Source organism: Fringilla coelebs (assembly GCF_963513975.1).
Source record: "Fringilla coelebs genome assembly, chromosome: 15".
NCBI classification, from domain to species: Eukaryota; Metazoa; Chordata; class Aves; order Passeriformes; family Fringillidae; genus Fringilla; species Fringilla coelebs.
This window is the reverse complement of record NC_140041.1, coordinates 9,254,274-9,275,200: the sequence shown is the minus strand read 5'-3', so window position 1 is coordinate 9,275,200 and position 20,927 is coordinate 9,254,274. Positions and strand designations below refer to the sequence as shown.

Here is a 20,927-nt window from a genome sequence, read left to right as displayed (position 1 = left end):
CCAGCTCCTGCCAGTGCCCAGCCCACTGCAGGCTGTACAGTCCTGGTACAGGACACTGGCCAGGGGGGCCCATCACTGCTCAGCCTGCTGGGTGCTATTTTAGAGGATACATGGTAATAATCCTTGGTAATAATCCTTTCTTCGGTGTTTTGAGCCAGGGTTTACTCTCTTGGCAGAGCTCACCCCACCGTGTTGATGATGGATGTTTGGGTGCAGCCAGGACAGAAGCCTGAACTCGGCTCCCTCACCCCAGAAATGTACTGATCAGCATTCATCCACAGGGTTCCATTAATAATCTCTTTTCCCTTCAGCACCATCTGTAGTGTTTTTTTCAGCACCATGAAGGACTGAGCCTGCCGTGCTGGGGAAAACCAGGCTCTGGGCTGGTTTATCTGCTAGGGCAGAGCACAACTTTCTGCGGGGCCACATCTTGATTAAGTAGCTGAACAATGCCCGGAAACTCCGGGCATGTGGTAAAATGGACAAATGGGAATGGGAACAACCAACGACCTTTCTGAGCTGAGGCCACATTTTGAACCAGCTCGTCCTTCCCCTGTGTGAAGCTGCAGCAGCTTCAGCCACTCATGGCTGCTTGGCCCCGAGGTTATGGATCCTCAAGGATAACTTGCATGATTAGTTGGTCCATACTGTATTTTGTGAAAGTAATCAGTTAAAACCACACAACTATTGTACAGAGTTTTAAGATATTTGTGTCCCATTGAGAGAACAGGGAAGGAGGGAGCAGTGACATTGGGGGGTATGAGAAGAGCTATGCTGATGGTGCTAAATAGCTGCTAGTGCTCATTTGAGGAAACCAGCAGCAGCCCACTTACACTGGCCTGGGTAAAGATTGTTTATTCTGACACAGAGATGCTCTGTGGAGCATCAGAGCTGTGTAGACATCCCCAGTGCAGGGTTTAGCTCTGACATGGGCACAGCAGGCAGCAAGGGCTTGGCTCTGAGCAACACAGCCTGGGTTGAATTTATCAGTATAAGAGGCATGAAGATATGTTTACACAGTGTGATACCCAGCAGCAAGGCATCTTTGCTTATTTTATGATTCCATCAGCATGTTGTTAACTGTTGATGAAGGGATTCCTTGCAGGTTAACAAGCTGAAAACATTTTTGTTATTAAAGAGAGCCAAATCAAACTTTATTGAACAAATACATCTTGGATCTCTGGCTAATGAGTTTTTCTGCTGTTCAAACATGCTATGTGATGTGAATGAAATTGCAGTTGAATTAGACTTAGCTGTTCATGTAGAATTCTCAAGCTGCATTTTTTCCCTCACAGCTTTATTTTAGGCAGGTAAGTTGTTTTTGGAGGAAATGACAGCATTGCACAATTTGGCTATGTGAAAGTGATTACTGGAAATCGTATTTACTGGTCCCATTTTATGAAGAAATTGAATCAGAAGCATACTTTGAAATGCAAAAGGGCTGATCCTTCCATGCTTCCCATCACTAACTCCTGAATAAACCACTTGTTTTGTGGTTTGCTTTGTAAAGCTGTGCTCTGTCAGGAGAGCACAGGGCACAGCTGCTGCAAACCCAGCCCCAGGACTGTCACCAGAGCTGAGTGGAGCCCACATTTTTGTACCTGCAGTGACTCTACTGACTTTGATTTATTCCCAGCTAATTTGGTATGAATAGTATCAGGTCACATCTGTATCCATTAGTGATGCAGAACAGAGCTTAAAAATAATCTCTGACTGACATGCAGATTTATATAATGAAAGATGGGGCAATTCCAGATTTCTCCAGCAAACTGGTATTAAACAAACTGCTCTGAGTGCTCAAGACATAGAGCCTGTGATGGAAAAGGAACATTTAGACAGAGTCTGTATGAGAATAATTTTGGAATTATTGTTAGTCAGATCTATTATGATGCATTCCCTTATGCTCCATTTTCACCTGTTAAAATAAATTAAGCTATAGTGTTACTAAAAACTAAGAACTGCCAAAATAAAAGAGGGAACTGACAGAGCATTTTGGAGATTTCTTATACTGTAGAAGGAATTTGTAATATTTAAACTGAAGTCACAAGCACAGATTTTTTCCATTGAGAACATCTAGTGTAATCCTCCTGTTCTTCTGGCACCCCCCCAGGATAATCTACAGTTCATAACCTGTAGGAAAAATAGAGCCCAAGAGAGCAGATGACACTGATGCCCAAATCCATACGAGGAGATTTGCTGCCATCTTTTGGTAGATGTGTGTTCCAGAAATTAACAAAAAATTCTCTCTCACAGATACTAAACATTTTGTCCCTCTGCTCGTTCTTAGCCCACCTACAGCACCAGCCCCTGGAGAGATTTAAAACTGTGGAGATGTGACATTTAGGGACATGGTTTAGTAGTGAACTTAGCAGTGCTGGGTTAACAGTTGGACTTGATGATCTTCAAGGTGTTTTCCAATCTAAACAATTCCCTGATTCCGTGATTCTGTGCACTCAGCCTCTACTGCAGGGGCAGCCTGTGAAAATCAATCTCAGCCAATGATTCTCCAAGGAGCTCCCAAAACCCCTGTGGGTGCCCGTGGGGCTGGAAGGGCTCAATGAGAGGCATGGGCTGGGCTAGTTTCTTCATGGTCTGGCTGCTCAGAGAAAAGCTGTAGGAAACAGGCTGCGATCTCTGCATGTAATAAAATACTTCTTTATGCCCAGAGGTAATAAAAGAATATATTTGATAATCTGGGGCAGCAGCAGGATGATGCATGGGGAGAGAGCAAGGCTGGGAGAGAGTGCTCCACCAGTGACACTCATTACTATCAAATTTACCTTTGCAGAGGGCAAAGAGCTGAGGCTGCACTTTGGCAGGGGCAGGTTGAGGAGCTGCTGCTCAGAGTGAAAATGCACCCTTGTGACTGGGCCAAAGGAATGTTGGGGAATATCTTGTGCCCCTGCTCCCCTCTGGGGTCCTGCCTCTGCACCAGCAGCCTCCTCGTTTCCATTGCTCCTCTGACTCCTGGAGGAGGAGGTTCATGCACCCCAGCAGAAAGCTGCCCACTGTTTTTTTGCTGGGCTACATTTTTTCATGGGACAGTGAGTGAAATCCAGGGCAGGCTTTGACAGGCCCCAGGATGCAGGAAAAGAGGGAAGGTACCAGCTGCTGCCAGAGGGAGAACAGAGAGGGTGTTGAGAGCTGACACTTCACCCTGACTGCAACTCTGCACTCTGGTTACAACACCCACACTCATAGTGGTGCCTGGATCAACAAAATGACTGTGGTCAGAAGAACTTTCCATATTTGAAAGAGAGCTCTTGCTTCTGTGGGTTCCTACCCTGGTGGCAGGCTGCACATTTTATTTTAATGTGGATTTGATATCCAGCACAGTTCCTTCAGCCTTTACTGCTTCAGTTGCCTTTCTAAGGTCAATATGTGGCTACACACAGTCCTTTCCCCTCTACCACGCTGGCAAGACACGAAATTCCCGAGATCCCACTGAATTCCACAAGCCACTTCATTTATACACTTCAGTGCAACATTAAGTTCCTTGCAGGGTTATTTAGTTTGAACTCTGACCAAAGTTCCCAAGTGCTGTGTGTGTGCTCAGCTGCATGACTCCAACCTTGCTCCTGGGCTGTGCCAGGGCAGGCACCACTCACATGATGGGGTACAGCCCTGCCACGGCTGTGGGAGCAGTGCCCTTCAGAGAAATGCTGTTGGGAAAGCAAAGGTATGAGCCAGGTGAGAGCACAAGCAGGGGCACTGCCTCCTCTCACCATCCATTGCCACTGTGCAAGGGAGAAAGAGAAGGAAAGAACTAATTAAAAACCAAACCAAAATAAACCAATGTTCCTGTGAGTGGGATGTAAACTCTCAGCAAAGATTCTTTTTTTGACACAGACATCCCTTGTGTGGTGGGGGCAGAAGGGTGACCAGCCAGACCATCAGCAGTTTCCTAGCTGGGATGATCCCCCTGTTTATCTTGTGGATGATGCTCTGAGCGTCCCAAGGACCTCCAGCAGTGCAGGACTGGGTTGATATCTCATCCTGAAAGTGGCCCAGTTCCACCTCTGTTCCCCTCTGATAGCAGAGCACTCCCTGCCTGACTGTTTTGTCACCAGAAGAGTGTTGCTCTGGACCCAGTCCAGCTTCCCTGTAAGCTGTGAGGGCTGATTCGTGTGTCTGAGGGTGAGTTAGGAAAGCCATCAGCTCCCTAATTCATGAGAGCCTCTCCACGCCTGCAGTCAGTCCCCACGGGGAGAGTGTTGCTGCCTCGCTGACCCCTGGCTCCCTGACAGCTCCTTTGGACACTCACCAGATATCACACACAGCCTCACATGCTCACAGATTCTCTTTCAAATTCTCCTTCCCCTTCCTCCTTTCCCACCAGTCTTGCCTCAAACAGGATATGGGGAATCGAAATTTTAACAAGACAGGGAGTTAGAATTCAATTCTAAATTTCATTCTAGGCAATTCTAATTTAGCTAATTCAGAATAGATGGGCACTTTCATCGAATCAGTACAGTTTGGCTTGGAAGGGCCCTTTAAAAGTCATCTCGTCTCTTTTCCCGCAGAGCCGGGCATTCTGGTACCCAGACGGCTGCAGGTGTCCCGGGTCGTACCGAGGCTGGCAGCGGTGCATGCCGCGGATGCTGCAGCCGGGGCCCGCTGCGGTGCCTTGAGCGGGTGCGGCCGGGGCCCGGGGGCTGCCCGGCGCGGCCCCGTGCCCGGGGAGCGGCTCCGCAGCCCGGGCCGCCCCGCCCGCCGCGGCCGCCCCGCCCCGCCGGTCCCGCCCGCCGTCACGCACCGCCGCCGTCGCAGAGCCCGGGGAGGCACCGGGCAGGGGCAGCCGCCGCCGGAGGAGGCCGAGGCCGAGGCGGAGCGGAGCGCAGCTGCCGCCGCGGCGGGGGCAGGTAGGGCCGTCCCGGGCGGGGGTGCCGGGCCGCGGCGCGGGGCGATGCGGGCGGCGGGACCCGGGCACGGGCCACGCGTGGGAGCGGGGCAGCCCGCAGCGCCCCGGGCGGGTTTGCCCACCCGCGGCCCGGCGGAGCGGGGATAAAGCTGTGTCCTTACGTAATGCCGGGCATTGCGACACGGGGGCCTGCTGGGGAGGCGCGGGTGGCCGGGACATCGCGGGCGGCGGGACAGCGGGCGCGGCGGGGTCCCGGCGCCGCATCCCGGGATGCCGCCGGCCGCAGCGCGGAGGCCGAGCTCAGCGAACCGGGCGCTGGCCCCGTGACGGGAGGAGAAAGGTCACTGGGCCACGGCGGGCGTGCGGCTCCTGCCGAGCGCTTCAGCAGGCGGGATCGTTCTGCTCCTTCCCGGCAAGCAGAGGTCGAAGGTGGCCGTACCTGTCCGCGTTTAGCACCGTCTTGGCTCTGACATCCCTTTCACCTCGCTCCTCCGCACCCCCGGCATCCTTCTTGCGGGTTGGCAAATTCATTCTGATATGTACCAAAGCCCCAAGCCTTAAGACAAGCAGGCAAACTGAATTCTTCTTTCATTTCATTCTGCTTATTCTCAGAATATAGGTTTGTACTTGTGGGGAATAATGTCAGTTTAAAAATCTCCATGTCTCTGCTTTCTGCTGCCTTACCGAGCACTGTGGGGCCACAGCAGCAGCTGCCTCGATTCTGCCTTGTCACAGCCCTTGCTGGGAACAACTCTTGCTGGAGGGGGGAAAAGTCTTTGACTCATTCAGTCTTTAGGTATTTGAAAAATAAAAAAATGGGTAACAAAATTTTCAGAAAATGGAGTGAAGCTGACTCATCATCAGTGACCAATGCAGGGTTGTGTCTCTGGGGAATATTTATAGTGATTCCAGCAGAAACAGATCCCAGCTTGTTTCTCAGATGACTTAGTGAGAATAGAAGTGTGTAGCAGTTTGTTTCGTTGGGTACAGTCGATGCCTGAATAATCACCTTTCTCATGGCATTTCACCTATGACTTTTTGTCAGAAATGGGCTTTTGCACCATTGTAATGACGTTCCAGAATAATGCCTCCCCTCAGCACTCTCCACCAAAGGTGATGCACCTTTTCTTCCTGCCCACATTTTGGGGTGTGTGTATGGGGGTGTGAAGGTGTGGGGGACAACCCTGTTGGCTGCTGTCGCAGCAGGAGGATGTCCCCAGCCCTGGAACTTTTAGGATGGAGGCAGGACACACAGCTCAGGCCTTCTTGGGCTTGGCATCTGCTGCAGGTAGGGAAAAACACATCCACCGGTGTAGCAGATGCTCCTTTGCTGCGTGAGCTGTCATATCGTGCTGGAAGACAAAATTCCATTTTAATTACTCATCCCCATTGATGTGGTGCTGGGTGTTCCTGAGTGGGGCTGGGAGCGAGGGACATGTCCCTTCCTGAGTGCGCTGCCGGGCGTGCGCTGGCCTGGGCCCTGCCATGCTGGTGGCAGGGGGTGGGACAGCAGCGCTGCTCTTCTCCTCCTCTGCGGGTGCTTAGCAGAAACAGGTTAATTTACCATGTGGGGATGTGGTTCTATGTTTTTCCCTTGCAGTTTTGTAACTATAGTAGCTACAGCAAGCTGTGACTTCCCCCCCAAGTGAATTTAATCAATACTTATATGTGATAGTTTAATAAGGGGCTGCCATACAACACTGCAGTTCCTAATGGGTACCCATATGATTAAGAGCAGGCTGTCTCTTTCTTTAATTCCATAATTAGTATAGCCTAAATAATAATATTTACATTTGCTTTTAAGGGGTTTATTTCCTTTATGCTCCTCTCTTTATTGGTCTACAGAGTTACTGCATAAGCCCTTCTGCTCCATCATGCGTGCAGTTCCAGAGCAAACTCCAGCAGGAGGGCTGGGATCCTGCGAGTGTCACAGGGATGCTGCATGGCTTTATAATGTCTGCAACAAAAGAAATTGTGGACTCCCAGTCTTAAATTTTGAGTCATAATGGTGCATGGATTATATTATGTTGGCACAGTAGCAAGTTGGGACAAAAAGTGTTGTTAAGTATTGTGTCTAATAATGATGAGTATTTACAAACCACGTGCTTTTACTGGCTTCTCAAAAGCCTCGTGAATGTGCCCAACTTGATGTTTGACCTCTGTGTGACTGTGCATGTATTTAGGGGTAAGTGTGCTCTTAAATCTCTGGACAATGAGGCTGCTGAACCTGATCTGAAGTAGACTGTGGGCATGACTTGAAGGGATTTGGGATCTGGACCGTAAAACCCAACGTGTGGAGCCAGCACTGAGCTCCCCTGGGAGCCTGGGATGTTGTAGAGGGACGCTGGTGCCAAGTGGAGCTGGTGCCTCCAGGCAGCCACAGGACATGGAGGGAGCTGGGCCCTGCTCTGTCTGAGAGCAAAGTCCCATTCTCTGTGATATATTGACCCAACAGACATTGGCTGGGAAATGACACTGCCCAGGCTGGGCATCCAGAAAGGCACCTAAAAGCTGCTTCATCCCAAGGAATAATTTTTCCTTTAATGAAGAAGATAAATGAAAAATAAATTAGTATTCTTTTTAACCTTGAGTCAAAAGACCCTCATGTGGGTTTTTCCCTGTGCAGGCAGACTGTACCTGGTCACATAATCCAATGCTGTTTGTCCCTCCCAGCAGCTCCTAGCAGCTGTAATGTGTCCACCCTGCAAGTAGCACCTTTTGCTACTTGGAAAAGTAGCAAGTACTGTGCTACTTTCATGCTTTTGGAGACAGGGAGCTGCAATGTTCAGAACTACGGGTACCAACAAGAAACGGTTCATGAGTTCATATTTATTGGGAATAAAATGTGGCTGCATAAGGATAAATCCAACCTTTATACTTTCTTATCCTTCAGTCTGATAGACTTCCATTGTCTTAATGGGAATTTTATTCTTATAATGGACTTCATTCTTATCTTAAATTTTTAGATTGTTCTTTTCCCCATGTAAATATCATAAACCTGATAAATATGTGCAAGGAAGCTTTAACCTAGGCATGTATGACAGTTATCAAGCAGAGATGAGTTTTCCTTTGGTTGCAGCCAATCCTTGTATTTGCCAGCGCACCCTCTGGGTTTGTTACTTTTTGGACTGAATTTGAGTTAATTGCTCAGAACTGCATCATAGAGTGAAAACTTTGCCATCTGTGACACTGGAAAATACTCAAATTTGGCCTGCTGTAATGAAATCTTCACTTGGGGCTATCTCTTGGGCCCTGCAGCTCCAAAGGGAACTCCTGTTTTCTCCCTGTGACAGTTAAAAATCAGATATTCCTGGAGGTATGCTCACAGCAGCACTTGGAGCTTACTCCTCAGTTCAGGTTTTCTTCAGTCATCACTTGGTGCTATGGTGCTTCTTACTCAAGAATCCAAAACCAAAATATTTTCCCACTTAGAACCCGTTACAGATATTCTGCTTGGCCTGCTCTGTTGAGGTCCGCAGTCACGCTGAGCTATTTGCACAGTTGGACAAGGATAAAAGCAGTGAATTCATTTCAGTCCAAACCTAATCTGAGTTAATGTGCAGGGATCCCACTGGTGAAAAGCAAGGGCACTTGGCCACGGCCATTCCTTGATCCTTTAAGAGTTTGAATCCCTGCTAAGCATGCTTGTCTTACAACCTGTACTCACACAGGATGTAATCAGGTTTGTTTTCCATCTGTTAAACAAGAGGCTTCTTATTAGCCAGTGCAAACAGAAATTTTTGTTTTGTTCTTGCTGACAATGGCAAGGTTAGCCACCAAGTACACAGCTCCTAGCGTTTTCCACACTCAGCAATTTTAAACACCTTGCTCTGTGTGTGTTATATGATTTGCCTTACAACCAGCAGGGATTTGGCTTTCAGTATTGTCCCCTAATTATAGTAATTGTCTAAGTGGAGCTCTCATGTCTCCCACTGTTCTGGGCCCAGACTGCAGCAGTGGAGAGGCCTGGCACAGCTCATACACCTGATGAGCCTGGCCACTGCCAGAAGAAATACACAGGCATCAGGGAACAAAACTTGGCTTCATGGGTTTGGAGAAGGAAAAAACATGACTAAGAAAATCCAGCCCAAAAACATACAGCATTCATTTATGAAGAAAATATTTTGATTTTATGAAGTGACTCAAAGGGAGTGTTGATAAAATAGATCAGATAGATTCTGAGATACAGCTGCAGAGCAGTGCATTATCTTTCAAAGCAATGCTTATTTGATTTTTCAAGTGTAGAGATTTGTAATATTTTTAATTTTTGATGATGCTAAATGGCTATATCCATCAGAGAGTTCTCATGGGGCTGGGCTGCTCTGGCAAGGCAGAAGCATTTGCTGTACACAGACAGCTCTTAGTGACTCCTGCCATCCCTTTCCTGAGTGCTGCCTGACTTTGGGGGGTGATTTCCAAGCAGGGTATTGTATCTGCTTCTAGTGACTTCAATGAGGAGCAGAGGAATTACTTACATAAATATGGTAATACTTTCTTAGGGGTTTTTCTGCTTATGTTTTTGGGTTTTTTTTTTCCTTTTTCTTCCCCCTTTAAAAGGCTGATTTTGTGTATAAAAATTAAATCCCTGCTTTTATGTTTTCACAAAACAAACCAAAGCAGAGAAATTAACGTGCAATATAAGCAGCTCAAACTGCTTTGGAATATGAATTTTAAAAAAAAAATCATTTTAACTCTTTAGTTGGTTGTGTATTTGGGGATGCATTTTAATACTGGATATAGCTGGGAAGAAATGACATGCACCCAAGTAGTCTGCAACAGAAGCTACATCACAGTATGTGCCCTTGTACCCTACTTTATGTTTTGAAAAGACTGTTTGCTTTTATTCAGCCACCAGATCTGTTTTGTTCCCTCTAGGATAGGGATTCTTCCTTTATGCAATAGCAATATCCTGCTTTAACAGGCACCAGCTTGTTGTCTGGAGTGCTTGAGGCGCTGAGTGACTGCTGACAGTCCCTATCTGATCTCCATGGGGTGGTGAGCTCTCCTGAGAGCTGCATCCCAGGCTGCAGCCAGAGAGATATTAAGGCACCCTTGTGTTTGGACCTGGTGGGTTTGTGTGGGATTTAAAGGAATCGTTTTCTGCTAACATTGAATACTGAATACTGTGGAGTAACAATGTGGGGCAGTTTTTTAAGCATTTGCATGCATATATAGTAAACTGTTTATTAATTTTGAATAGCCAAAAAGTTAGTGAGTATGGAATTTTAGTGCAACATCTGGTATTGAGAGGTAAAGATTAGCTTTAAAAGTATGATTTATCCCCTTTGCTGTGTAGAATTCAGAAAACTTGTCTACGAAGACAGAAGTTGTGCACTATTTCAGATCACTTGACTTTGTCTTCCCTAAGGAAATGACTTTACTTGAATAAGGGAGTAGAAATTATTGTACTTGGATAAAAAAGGAGATTTGCTTGCTTTGTTCCTCAGAATCCTATTTTCTCCTCTGTATATGGTGAGACAATTTTCCCGGTGGCAGAGAAAAGGGGATGCATTTATGTCTTTTGCAGGAGGCCACTGAACTAAGAATGTCAGGGTCTGCTGAAGATGGAAAAGTGAGGTCCTCCAAACCCATGGCAGTGTGGGCATCCCTAAGAAACAGAACACACTGGAGGAAGCTGCCCCTGCAGTGTCCCTGGCATGGGGCTGTGCCTTTGCAGGAGCTCTACTCTGCATTTTGCTGCTGAAGCAGGGTTGTGGCTGCCCTCCCGATGGCCTGCCCTCACAGGGTAGCCTCCCTGCAGGCTGAATTTTTCTCAGCAAGGTCATTTTTCTCATGTGCACAGAAAAACATTTAAAGGTCAAAGTCTAAGGAGAGACCTTAACCCATTAATAGCAATAGCAAAGTCAAAGAAAAACTGAAACATAAAAATGACCATTTATTCATTTTGCTGACATAAATGTTATCCATTTGCTGTTCTGAATTAGGGGAAGAGAGATGTTCCTGATGGTAGATGCTTGTTCTGGTTACATTTCCTTAGTGAATGAGTTGGGGTCCTTCCTAATGCTTTACATCAGAATGCAGAGATCCATTGCGAGAAACAGGAGAAACATTTCTGAGAAATGGTTTGAAAAAAACAGAAGTTCATTCATGAGTTACACTGATAAGAAAACAACAGTTAACTCTTTGGAAAGGCATAGACAGTTCCTTTTAATATATATTAGCTCTGCAGCCTGTTTCACATCCTTAGTGGCAAGTACATGGTCATTGCTGCTTCTGGCTCCCGAGCAAAATGAAATCACACTGTTTGCAATACCTGCTTTCTTCAGGCTGTATTTAGGTGTGGGTGGGGGATACAAAATGAAAGGGCTGAAATGGGCTTAAGTTTCTTGTTGCTTAAATGAATTAAGTAAATTTCTGAACGCTGTAGTTTCCTTTTCTTTATTTCTTAAATTTTCCTTTCCAGAAAATGGCTGTTCCACCTGCATATGCTGACCTGGGCAAATCTGCCAGAGATATTTTCACCAAGGGATATGGTAAATAAAGCCAAAATAAGTTTGGGCACTTGCTGTCTACCTGATTCCTGAAACTGTTAGGATTTTATTACTTTCCCCTGAGAAATACTCCGATTATTTCCATTAGAATCCACAGAATCACAGCTTCACGTTGCCCTTGCTGTTTGGAAAGGGAGGGTGAATTACTTTTCTTTTGATAAAATTCTTCCTGTTCCCCATAGAACTGTTGTTGGTTTTGTGAGAAAATTGTGTGCTGTATTTTGGCTGTGCCCTTGTATTGATGAACAGGATCACTGATGGCAGTAGTTTGCTTATGAACAGAATGCTGCTCACTGGGGAAAAAAGTATTATTACCTAATTTGATCCCAATTATATTGCTGAGGTCAATAGGATTCATCAGTCAAGTGCTATCTGAAGTGAGTACAAGCTGCTTCTTAGAAACACATGATTTGTTAACTGTGCCTTTGGTTTAACTATTTAATAGTTCACAGGTGATTTAGAAGAGAGCTTTAAGAAATAAATCAGAAATGCTTTTCAAATCAACATATATATGATTCATATTTTTTACCCACTTTCCAGGTTTTGGGTTAATAAAGCTTGATTTGAAAACAAGATCTGAAAATGGACTGGTGAGTTTGGAAGCACATTGAAATCTAAAACATTGCAGTGGTTTTGTGATTACTGTATATTTCTTTTTAAAATAAATATACTTGTATTTATATGAACTAATGTTTAATAAATTGTAATGACTGATATGTTCTACAAGTATAAGCATTTGCATGATTGCATATATGTATATATTGACAAATTCCTATATGTATAAATTATTTTTTTCTTTTAGGAATTTACAAGCTCAGGTTCAGCAAACTCAGAAACAAACAAAGTCAGTGGTAGTTTGGAGACAAAATATAGATGGGTGGAATATGGACTGATGTTCACAGAAAAGTGGAACACTGACAACACACTAGGCACTGAGATTACTCTTGAAGATCAGGTAATTTTTGGCTCCAGTAAAGCAATTTACAAATTCACTTACGCCAATGTCTAATTAGAAATCCAATCACGGAATTTCTTTTCTGTTCAGCTTGCACGGGGCCTGAAGCTGACCTTTGACTCCACCTTCTCTCCAAACACTGGGTAAGAAATGAGTAAGCTAAAGTGACAAAAAAGTCATTTTTAATTTTTTGTCCTGAGATATCAAGACAGGTAATAATCAGCCTGTATATGATGAAATCATGTCCATGTCATTTACACCTTAGTGTAAATAATGCCTTTATAATCCTTAACTATAACAAGCAAACTTAAACACAATAGCTTGAATAGTTAGAATTAGAGAATGAAGAAAAAATTGTGGTTTTGCTCCATTGTGTATTTCTGGCCATGTCAGAGGATGAGCTGCTGCCTTAATAAAAGCACCAAACAATTCAGCTGCAATGCAAAGCTTAACGAGCTCCAGGGGCCACTTGGCCACAGCTCTGATAGGTTGACACAGAACTGGGCTCTTGTCCCAAGCTGAATTTATCATCTGAATTCTTGCAGGCCACAGTGTGCCTGGGTGGTGGATGAGTATTTCTGACATGGTGATTGGATGCCATGTTTTATGTGGGCCAGAGGGATTAAGCAGCAGCTGTAGTTCTAGATGTTAGTTTATTTTTTTCCCCTGATTATCTGTGTAAGCAGTGCTGCCAGTGAGTCAGAATACTCTGCACATCAGCTTCCCAGAGCAGCAGACTGCACTGCAGGCTCTCAGGGTAATAGTCCCAGGGGAGCTTTCACCTGTCTTTTAGATTTAGTGTTCTGCATTGTCAACTGCTTTCAGTCCACTCCTACTTCTGGATTAACAAGATATTTTTGTTAATCAGAAAAATCTCAAGTAGATTTTTATAATTATTTCTTAACTGGTAGGATTCTTAGAGAAATTAAAAGGAAAAACCTTGTTCGATGATGCAACAGGTCTACAATTATTTCCTGGGCACTTCACAGACACTGTAGTTATGATTGCCTTGAGAGAACGGTTAAATGTGGTTAAATGGAGTGAGATTCAATCCTGGGGTGACCTGGCCTAGTTTGACAGTGATGCACCATGTCTGAATATGAGACTTCTTCTCCCCTCCTTATTACTTACTGACTGTGACGAATCTTTCAGCAGGTAAAGTCATTTTTTGGAGCACTCTGTGTTCTTACCTCTGTCCCTGTGACATTGGTGGGAGAGGTACTGCTGGCTTTTGCAAAAGTTGCAGATGAGTGCTTTTGGCACTCTTGCACTTTATTTCTGATTTTGCAAAATACAAGAAATTCCTGGGTCTGAGCTAATCATAATAAAAAAGAGATCAGTCTCTGTGTGCGTCTGATACAGCACTGATACTGTTCTTGGAGGTTGTTTTTGTGAGCTGATGTGAAAGGTTGATTTGAAATTTCAAATGAGCCTGACTTTTCCAGAAAGATTTCAGTAAAGATTTGGTCAAAGACAGAAGACACTTGTAAAAAGAGAAGAAAAAAAATCTTAAATTAAGAGTAACTGAATATATTAGACATAACTCTCTTGCCTTGTGAAAGTCTGCACCCTTGATGTAAATCAACCTAAGAACACATGAGAAAATACTGTTCTGGCCAATAGTATAAAAATAAACAAGTGACTCAGGAAAGTTTATTTCTGCCTTAACCTGGCAGCTTTCTGGTGGCTGTATATGGCTGTAACCATTAAAGTTCACAAAGTACCATAAGGAGAAATGGGGATGTCAGAGCCACTGACGCAGCCTGATTGCTTCACAGCAGAGATTTTCACAAAGTAGTGATTTCCTTATGTCTGTCAGTAAATAAAATTACCCAATTCACTAGGATTGTCTAAAAATTGTTTGCCTGGGACAGGCAAAAGTTTTTTGCTTGGGGCAGGCAAGCAAGTCCACTACTGTGGACTTCTGGTGGCAAATGTGTAAACTTCTACAGTTCCCATTCCTCCCTGTATGTACCAAACTTCCAAAACCATTGTATCAGTTGGAGATGAGGATACACTTTTGTCAATCCCCATCTGTGTGCAGCTGCTTTTCAGAAGACAGTCCAGAAGTGCTTTGTGGGGCACCACACCACATTTTATAGTTCATTTCCAAAGAATTCACTGTAGCTGACTTAGGATTTTGTAAATGTGAACATGAGAAGGTGACATATCATATGGCTCTCTAGGGATGTCCATGTTGTCTTTAGGAACTATTACTACACTGAGTTAAACTAAGTGATATGATGGAATTGCTACCTACAGGTGTACCTTTGCAAAGATATGATATCTGTCTTTTCTCTTTAGGAAAAAGAGTGCTAAAATTAAGTCGGGGTACAAAAGGGAGCACATCAACATCGGCTGTGACATGGATTTTGATATTGCGGGTCCTTCAATACGTGGAGCTCTTGTGCTTGGCTACGAGGGGTGGCTGGCAGGCTACCAAATGACTTTTGAGACAGCAAAGTCTAGAGTAACCCAGAGCAACTTCGCTGTTGGCTATAAGACTGATGAATTCCAGCTTCATACTAATGTGTAAGTACTGGCAGAGAGGCACTAAAAAGGAATTTGGAAGGATTTTGCTGCTTACTAAACAGTGAAAGGGTCAGAGGTTCAGCAATGGTGAACAAGGGAATGGTGAATTGGAAATTAATTCTTCATTAAAGATGTCAAGCTGTATTTTTTCAGCTGCATTACCTTTTCTTTGAGTTGTATGGGTGAGGGAGTGCATGATGGAAGGAGCTGGAACTCACTGAGCACCCAAGGGTCCAGTGTCTGTCTAACAGATAAGGACTGTTAGAATTCATTAGTGATATAATAAAAAAAGTAAGTTATAAAATAAAAGCTGAAATAAAAGCAATGCTTTCCTTTTATACCTGTCAACATCAAGCAAAATGGTAGTTTGATGTGTAGATGAAAGAGTTAATCAGAGGATGAACAAGAACAGGCAAAAGGGAGTGACTGGAAGAGTTAGGGACTGGGTTTGTTTTAGTACTGGAAGGGATAAGGTGTAAAAGTTTATTTGGTATTGCAGCTTCTAATAATATATTTATGCAAGTATTTGTCCTTTCTGAATGTATCAGCAGTGGGAAAAGAGGATCAAATTCCATGAAAACCTTAATTTCTCTGTCTCCTGTTTCTCTTAAAAAGGCAATTTATGCCTTTGGGGAAAACAGTTTTTTAAGATGAGGCAATCCCTAATCCATTCTCCTGGCCCCCCCTTTCCGTGCCCTTGGGTAATTGGATATTTTGCATGTAGCAGAGCTATTCCAGGCTGTTTCCATTTGGGGGCTGAACAACTGTTCTGCCTTCCTAGAGCTACTTCTTCAAAGGCCTTCTGTTCCGTTTCCTGCTGTTTTGCAGCGATCTGGTTTAGGAAGCTCCCGCTGCCCTACAGAACAATCAAACCCCCACAGCCCAGACAGTGTGTTTGAAGGATTGCCAAAGCATAAAACCGTGGGGAGAAAACTTCCATCAAAACAATATGTGGGGTCCCCTTCCACTCAGAAGTTACTCCTTCAAGTGCAATGACTTTCAGCTTCGCTGTGCTGTAGCAGTTCAAAACATTGTATAATTGGCTTTTGCTATAAAATGCTGTGTTTATTATTGCTCTTAATTTAAGCAACAGCAGAAACTCATAGCAGCAGTGGGGGCTCAGATGTGTTTCTTGTATTCCTGAGGGTCTGCTTCTCAGGTTGCTGTTATTGTACAAAACTTTAGATGTATGATACAAATAGAAATCTTATTTATTTTTAATAATAGATTAGTTAGGTGGTTAATGTATTTCAGCTTTGAAAACGTGTCAGAGCTTTTGTATAATCCCAGAAGGAGTTGTGTATGGAACTTCTCCCTCACTAGGCTGCTTGGTTTTTACATCTACGCAGGTCAGTGATTCACTGGGATGCTGTGGCAGAGCAGATAATATAACTAGGTGGGGCATGAAGCATGTTTTTTTTGGTTCCTGGCATTACACAAACCAGCTGGGGACTCTTGAAAGTTACTTGCCTTCAAGGTGCCTTAATATATTAATTTTCATAGGGGGCTAGTGTTATTTTTTTTTTACTATAACTACATTAATAGTGTATTATTTGCATAAAAAAGTGCTACTATTACTATTAGAGGTAAAAAGAAGTTGACTATTATTATTATTATTATTATTATTATTATTATTATTATTATTATTATTATTCTTTAATAATAAAAACAAGGGAGGTAGGGCTGGATAATTTCTAGTTTTAAATATGACTTTCCTAATTTTTTAAGCATAGCTCAGACCGCCCCCCCCCCCCCCCCCCCCCCCCCCCCCCAATGTTGCAGGTCAAGACAGAGCTGTGTGGAAACCTTGCACAAAATCTGCCTGTATAACCAGCTCTCCTCAGTCCTTTTTAATCCCTCCTTTTCTTGAGAGCCAAGCACAAGCAGTTAATGTGAGCTTCAGTCTTATCTGAAGTAAGTATTGTAGTGTTTTTCTGGAAGAATTGCTCTAACAATTTAAAAGGCTGTTGCTATTGCTTGAACTTCTAAATAGGCATATCACTGCTGTTTCTGCAACTGTTATGTACTAAAGAATATCAGACCAAAGAGGCAAAAGGGAAAAGATCCTAAATCCACCCCTTTTTGTAATCACTGAAGGTCTGGTGTACTCTAGTAATTGGAACCAGATTATTTCACAGTTTAGAAATAATCCCAGATCTTCCTGGGGTTTAAAGCCTGTTTTCTACAATATGTTTGTATCCTCTCTTTAAGAAAAAAAGCAAAAATGGAAATTCAGATGCTCACTGGTTTATGAGGAGAGCAAGGCCTTTAGCAGTCTTTTGGTTTTGTTTTTATGATCTGCATGCTCTAACTTTTTGCCTTTTATTTACCACACTTTATTCCTGTGTGACAGTGGGGCAGTAGTAACTGGAAGTTGTGCTACTCACCATTCAGCTGTGGGCCAGTGCTCTCTGCAAAGCAAAATTCGTTCCATTTCTGTTTCTAGTCCATAGACTACAGCACAGATGTTCCATAAAGACTGTTGCAAATGGAACTCATTTGCAAAAGCCTATAGACTTGCACATTAAATTGGCATCTCCACCTGTGATACAGTTCCTCTGTGTCTGGTAAAAGCTTGCTGACATGGCAGTTTTGGGATGATTCAGGCTCTGTGACTGGGGTACAGCCCTCTCAGGGCACAAGGAAACATTTGCCAGGGAAAATAATTTTTTATTATTTCAGAGACACTCAGGGAATAATAAATCTCTCTACTACAAAGATTCCCATCTACAGGAAAGGGAAAATTAGAAGCTATCATCATTAGTCTAATTTTTGATAGTTTGTCATGGGTTGTTTTCAGTTTTAGAAGTTGTAGAAATATAATAATCTGCAATGAATTGAAGTGTCTAAAAATAGCTTCATAACCAATCTGGCCTAATGTCTCTATCTTAGTTGTTATAGGGATATTTAATGAGGTGTAAGTGGATGTTGTGCAAATACAGCTCTTACTGGAAAAATAAAAGATTATTGTTTTGGGTGCTGTTTAAAACGACACTAATGCATTCCTTCCAGGAATGATGGAACAGAATTTGGCGGCTCCATTTACCAGAAGGTGAATGATCAACTGGAAACTGCCGTGAATCTGGCTTGGACAGCTGGAAATAGCAACACTCGCTTTGGAATAGCAGCCAAGTATCAGATTGACCCAGATGCCTCTTTTTCTGTGAGTCCTGTGCATGTACATTTATATGCATTTGGAAATAAGTGCTTGTAATGGAAAAGGAAAGCAGCTTTTCCATCAGCAGAGTCTTGAAGCAGTTCTGTGCTGTGTAGTTGGATCTGTTTGTTTTGGTTTTGGCAGCCTGAGAGCACAGCTATTGGATTTTCCTTAAAAGAGACCCAGATTGTTTTATTGTTTCACTGGGCATTATTTTGAGACTGGCTTTGTGTCAGTCTGGAAAAAACTTAAAATTATGTTAATAAACTCATTCTTTTCTACAGTGACTGTAGATTCTTTGAGATTTGGGAACTAAGTTGTAGAAAAATTAACTCTAGATTTATCTGGGATTTAAAACTGGAAATCCCTACATGTTTAAAAGCTGTTGCATAAGTCTCAGGCATGAAGAACTTTAAAGAAAGATACTAAATTATTTACTATTTATTACTAAATAATGCTTTATTGCTTCCCTTTAAGGCTAAAGTGAACAACTCCAGTCTGATTGGGTTAGGATACACTCAGACTTTAAAGCCAGGTAAGTCTGTGCAGAAAAAAGTCAGAATCAATAAAGTGATACTTTAATCTTGAAATATCAGAAGTTTTTTGGTGATAAAGTATGATGGGTTTTGTAAGATTGCTCTTCATGCTTGGCAAGCCAAGTGATGAAGTTTTCTAGGGACTGTTCTGTTAACTTTGGATATCTGTTGGAAGCAGAATTATTAGAGATCATTGTTCACTGACCAGTCAAATAGTCTTTCATGTTGATATAAAATATGTATAATTTTTTGTGTCACAGATCAGTAGCTAAATTTTTTAATATTTCAGAGGCTTCCTATTACAGTTTATTCTTCTTAAAAATGTGACTTTCTCAAGGTCCCCTGGCCCAGGAAGAGGGCAATCTTTCTGCTGCAAAATTGGTTTTAATGTAGTGTAATAAATCTGCTGCCAGAATACTGAGCAGATTGACATGAGATATTACAGCAGATGGGGCTTGGGCTTTTTCATACCCAGATTTTAAAGTGGTTTAGAAAGGTGAGTATGTATCAAGGTCCCAGGTTTTTGTAATTCTGGACTCTAAAATTAGATTAATCAGTAGACTCGCAGCAGTGAATTGGCTCAGAGCTTTAATTACTGGAAGTGATAAAAAGCAGAATCTATCATCATGGTTTATTATAAATTTCATAATTCAGAAAGATTTCTTATCTGTAAATTGTTTTAAAATGCCCAGTCCTTCCAAGGCCAACTGCCAAATCCCATTAACTTGGCTACCCAATAAATTAAAGCAGTAACAGACATGGCACTTTCTGAACATAAAGCTCATTCCAAGTTTTTAGTTGACTTTTCTCTCCCTTTTCTCTTTTGCAGGTATCAAACTGACATTGTCAGCTTTGTTGGATGGCAAGAATATCAATGCAGGGGGTCACAAACTTGGTCTAGGATTGGAATTTGAAGCATAACGAGTGATTTCACAATTGCTAATCTGAAAATACAGCATAGCTACCTTCAGAAAATAGCGTACCTTTCAATGTTTTGTCTGGGGTGCAAGTGTTGCTACGTATCTGTCCTGCTAGTCCTGGTTAAAGACAGCTAAGCTTTAAAAATGATGTTAAAGAAGTGGAGACAAAATCATAAATAAAAAATCCTAGCTTTTTTTCTTTATGTAATTGCTCATCACATCTGTCAGCTGCCACGTGATAAGAAGAAGGAAGGTGTTGATTACCTCTACTAATACGTTGATGGCACAAGGAATGTGATAATGTGTTATAAAACCTGGGAAGTGCAGACCACTATATTGTACTGTTCATTGTGTAAGCAAAATGTTCTGACACCTAAGGTTTCAGCCAATGAGGGAATGTGCAAAATTGTCTGAAAAAGGGATTTTAAAGTTTATTTTTTTAGATATGTATTTCATCCATGGTTTGTCTTACTTGGTTATCCCACACCTACTGCTGTCTCCAGAATGCTTTAGGTTGTCTACCTTGTCCAAGTCCTTGTGGAGGAGGTTTGATGTGACTCAGCCAATACTGCCTGTCCTGTGTTGTGGTTCCTTCCCCTTGCACTGATGAAAAAGCTTGTAAAATGGACATAATCAGGGAAGAATCTTTGCAACTGCAATCACATAGTTGCATCACTAATTCTAAAACGGAGTTTTGTTTTATTACCACTTTTTTTTAGCAACTAAATGGGTACATTTTTAGAGAGTCTTCCATTTTGTGTGGAACTAGACCCCAAAATGCTGTACTTGACACTACTAAAAATGGATAAAAAACCCAAACCTGACTTGAATAAAATATTGAAATGTCATCTTTTACTCTGTGTTTGTATTAATTGTGAAAACAATTTCATCTACATTTGTGGCTGTAGCAGAAGACTGGCAACATCTTGGTGCATGTTTTGTACCACACAAACCAAAAATAGAATGAAATTTTTTTGTACCACACAAACCACTTAATAGAATGAAATTCTAGATGTGCCACTGTTCTTAGTGCTGCCTAAGCTCTGACAACTGCACATTACACATGTGTTTATCTCATGGGTAAAACAAGATAACGACTTATTTGTCCTTTATTACAGAATTCAGTAAGTGAATTACCTCTGTATAAACAAGGATGTGTGGGCAATGAACAGCTTGGATCAACTTCAGTGGCTGTTCATTAGTATTTGTATTTTTCACGAGGAGGCCATGGCCGTGGGTGGCTGCAGATGGCAAGAGCTGCGGTGCAGGATGTGCCCGATGAGGCAATGCCATTGCGACAGCGACACTGCAGAGCCACCACCTCAGGGACAGGCCACAGGTTGGGCAAGGCTTCCCCCTCAGTGGGACACTACAGAGCACCTCAGGGACAGCCCACAGGTTGGGCAAGGCTGGCTTCCCCCTCACTGGGACACTAGAGAGCCACTTCAGGGACA

At 43.1% G+C, this 20,927-nt stretch overlaps 1 protein-coding gene across 1 annotated transcript; it reads left to right on the top strand.

The window, feature by feature from the left end:
• Positions 1-4,743: 4,743 nt before the first annotated feature.
• VDAC1 (voltage dependent anion channel 1) lies at positions 4,744-20,310 on the top strand. Its single transcript, XM_084215674.1, has 9 exons — positions 4,744-4,862; positions 11,286-11,355; positions 11,914-11,963; positions 12,176-12,328; positions 12,419-12,471; positions 14,633-14,860; positions 17,873-18,023; positions 18,495-18,552; positions 19,383-20,310. Exons 2-9 carry the CDS (start codon positions 11,289-11,291, stop codon positions 19,472-19,474), a joined length of 852 nt encoding a protein of 283 aa, XP_084071800.1. The 5' UTR covers positions 4,744-4,862; positions 11,286-11,288; the 3' UTR covers positions 19,475-20,310.
• The last annotated feature ends 617 nt before the right edge of the window (positions 20,311-20,927 follow it).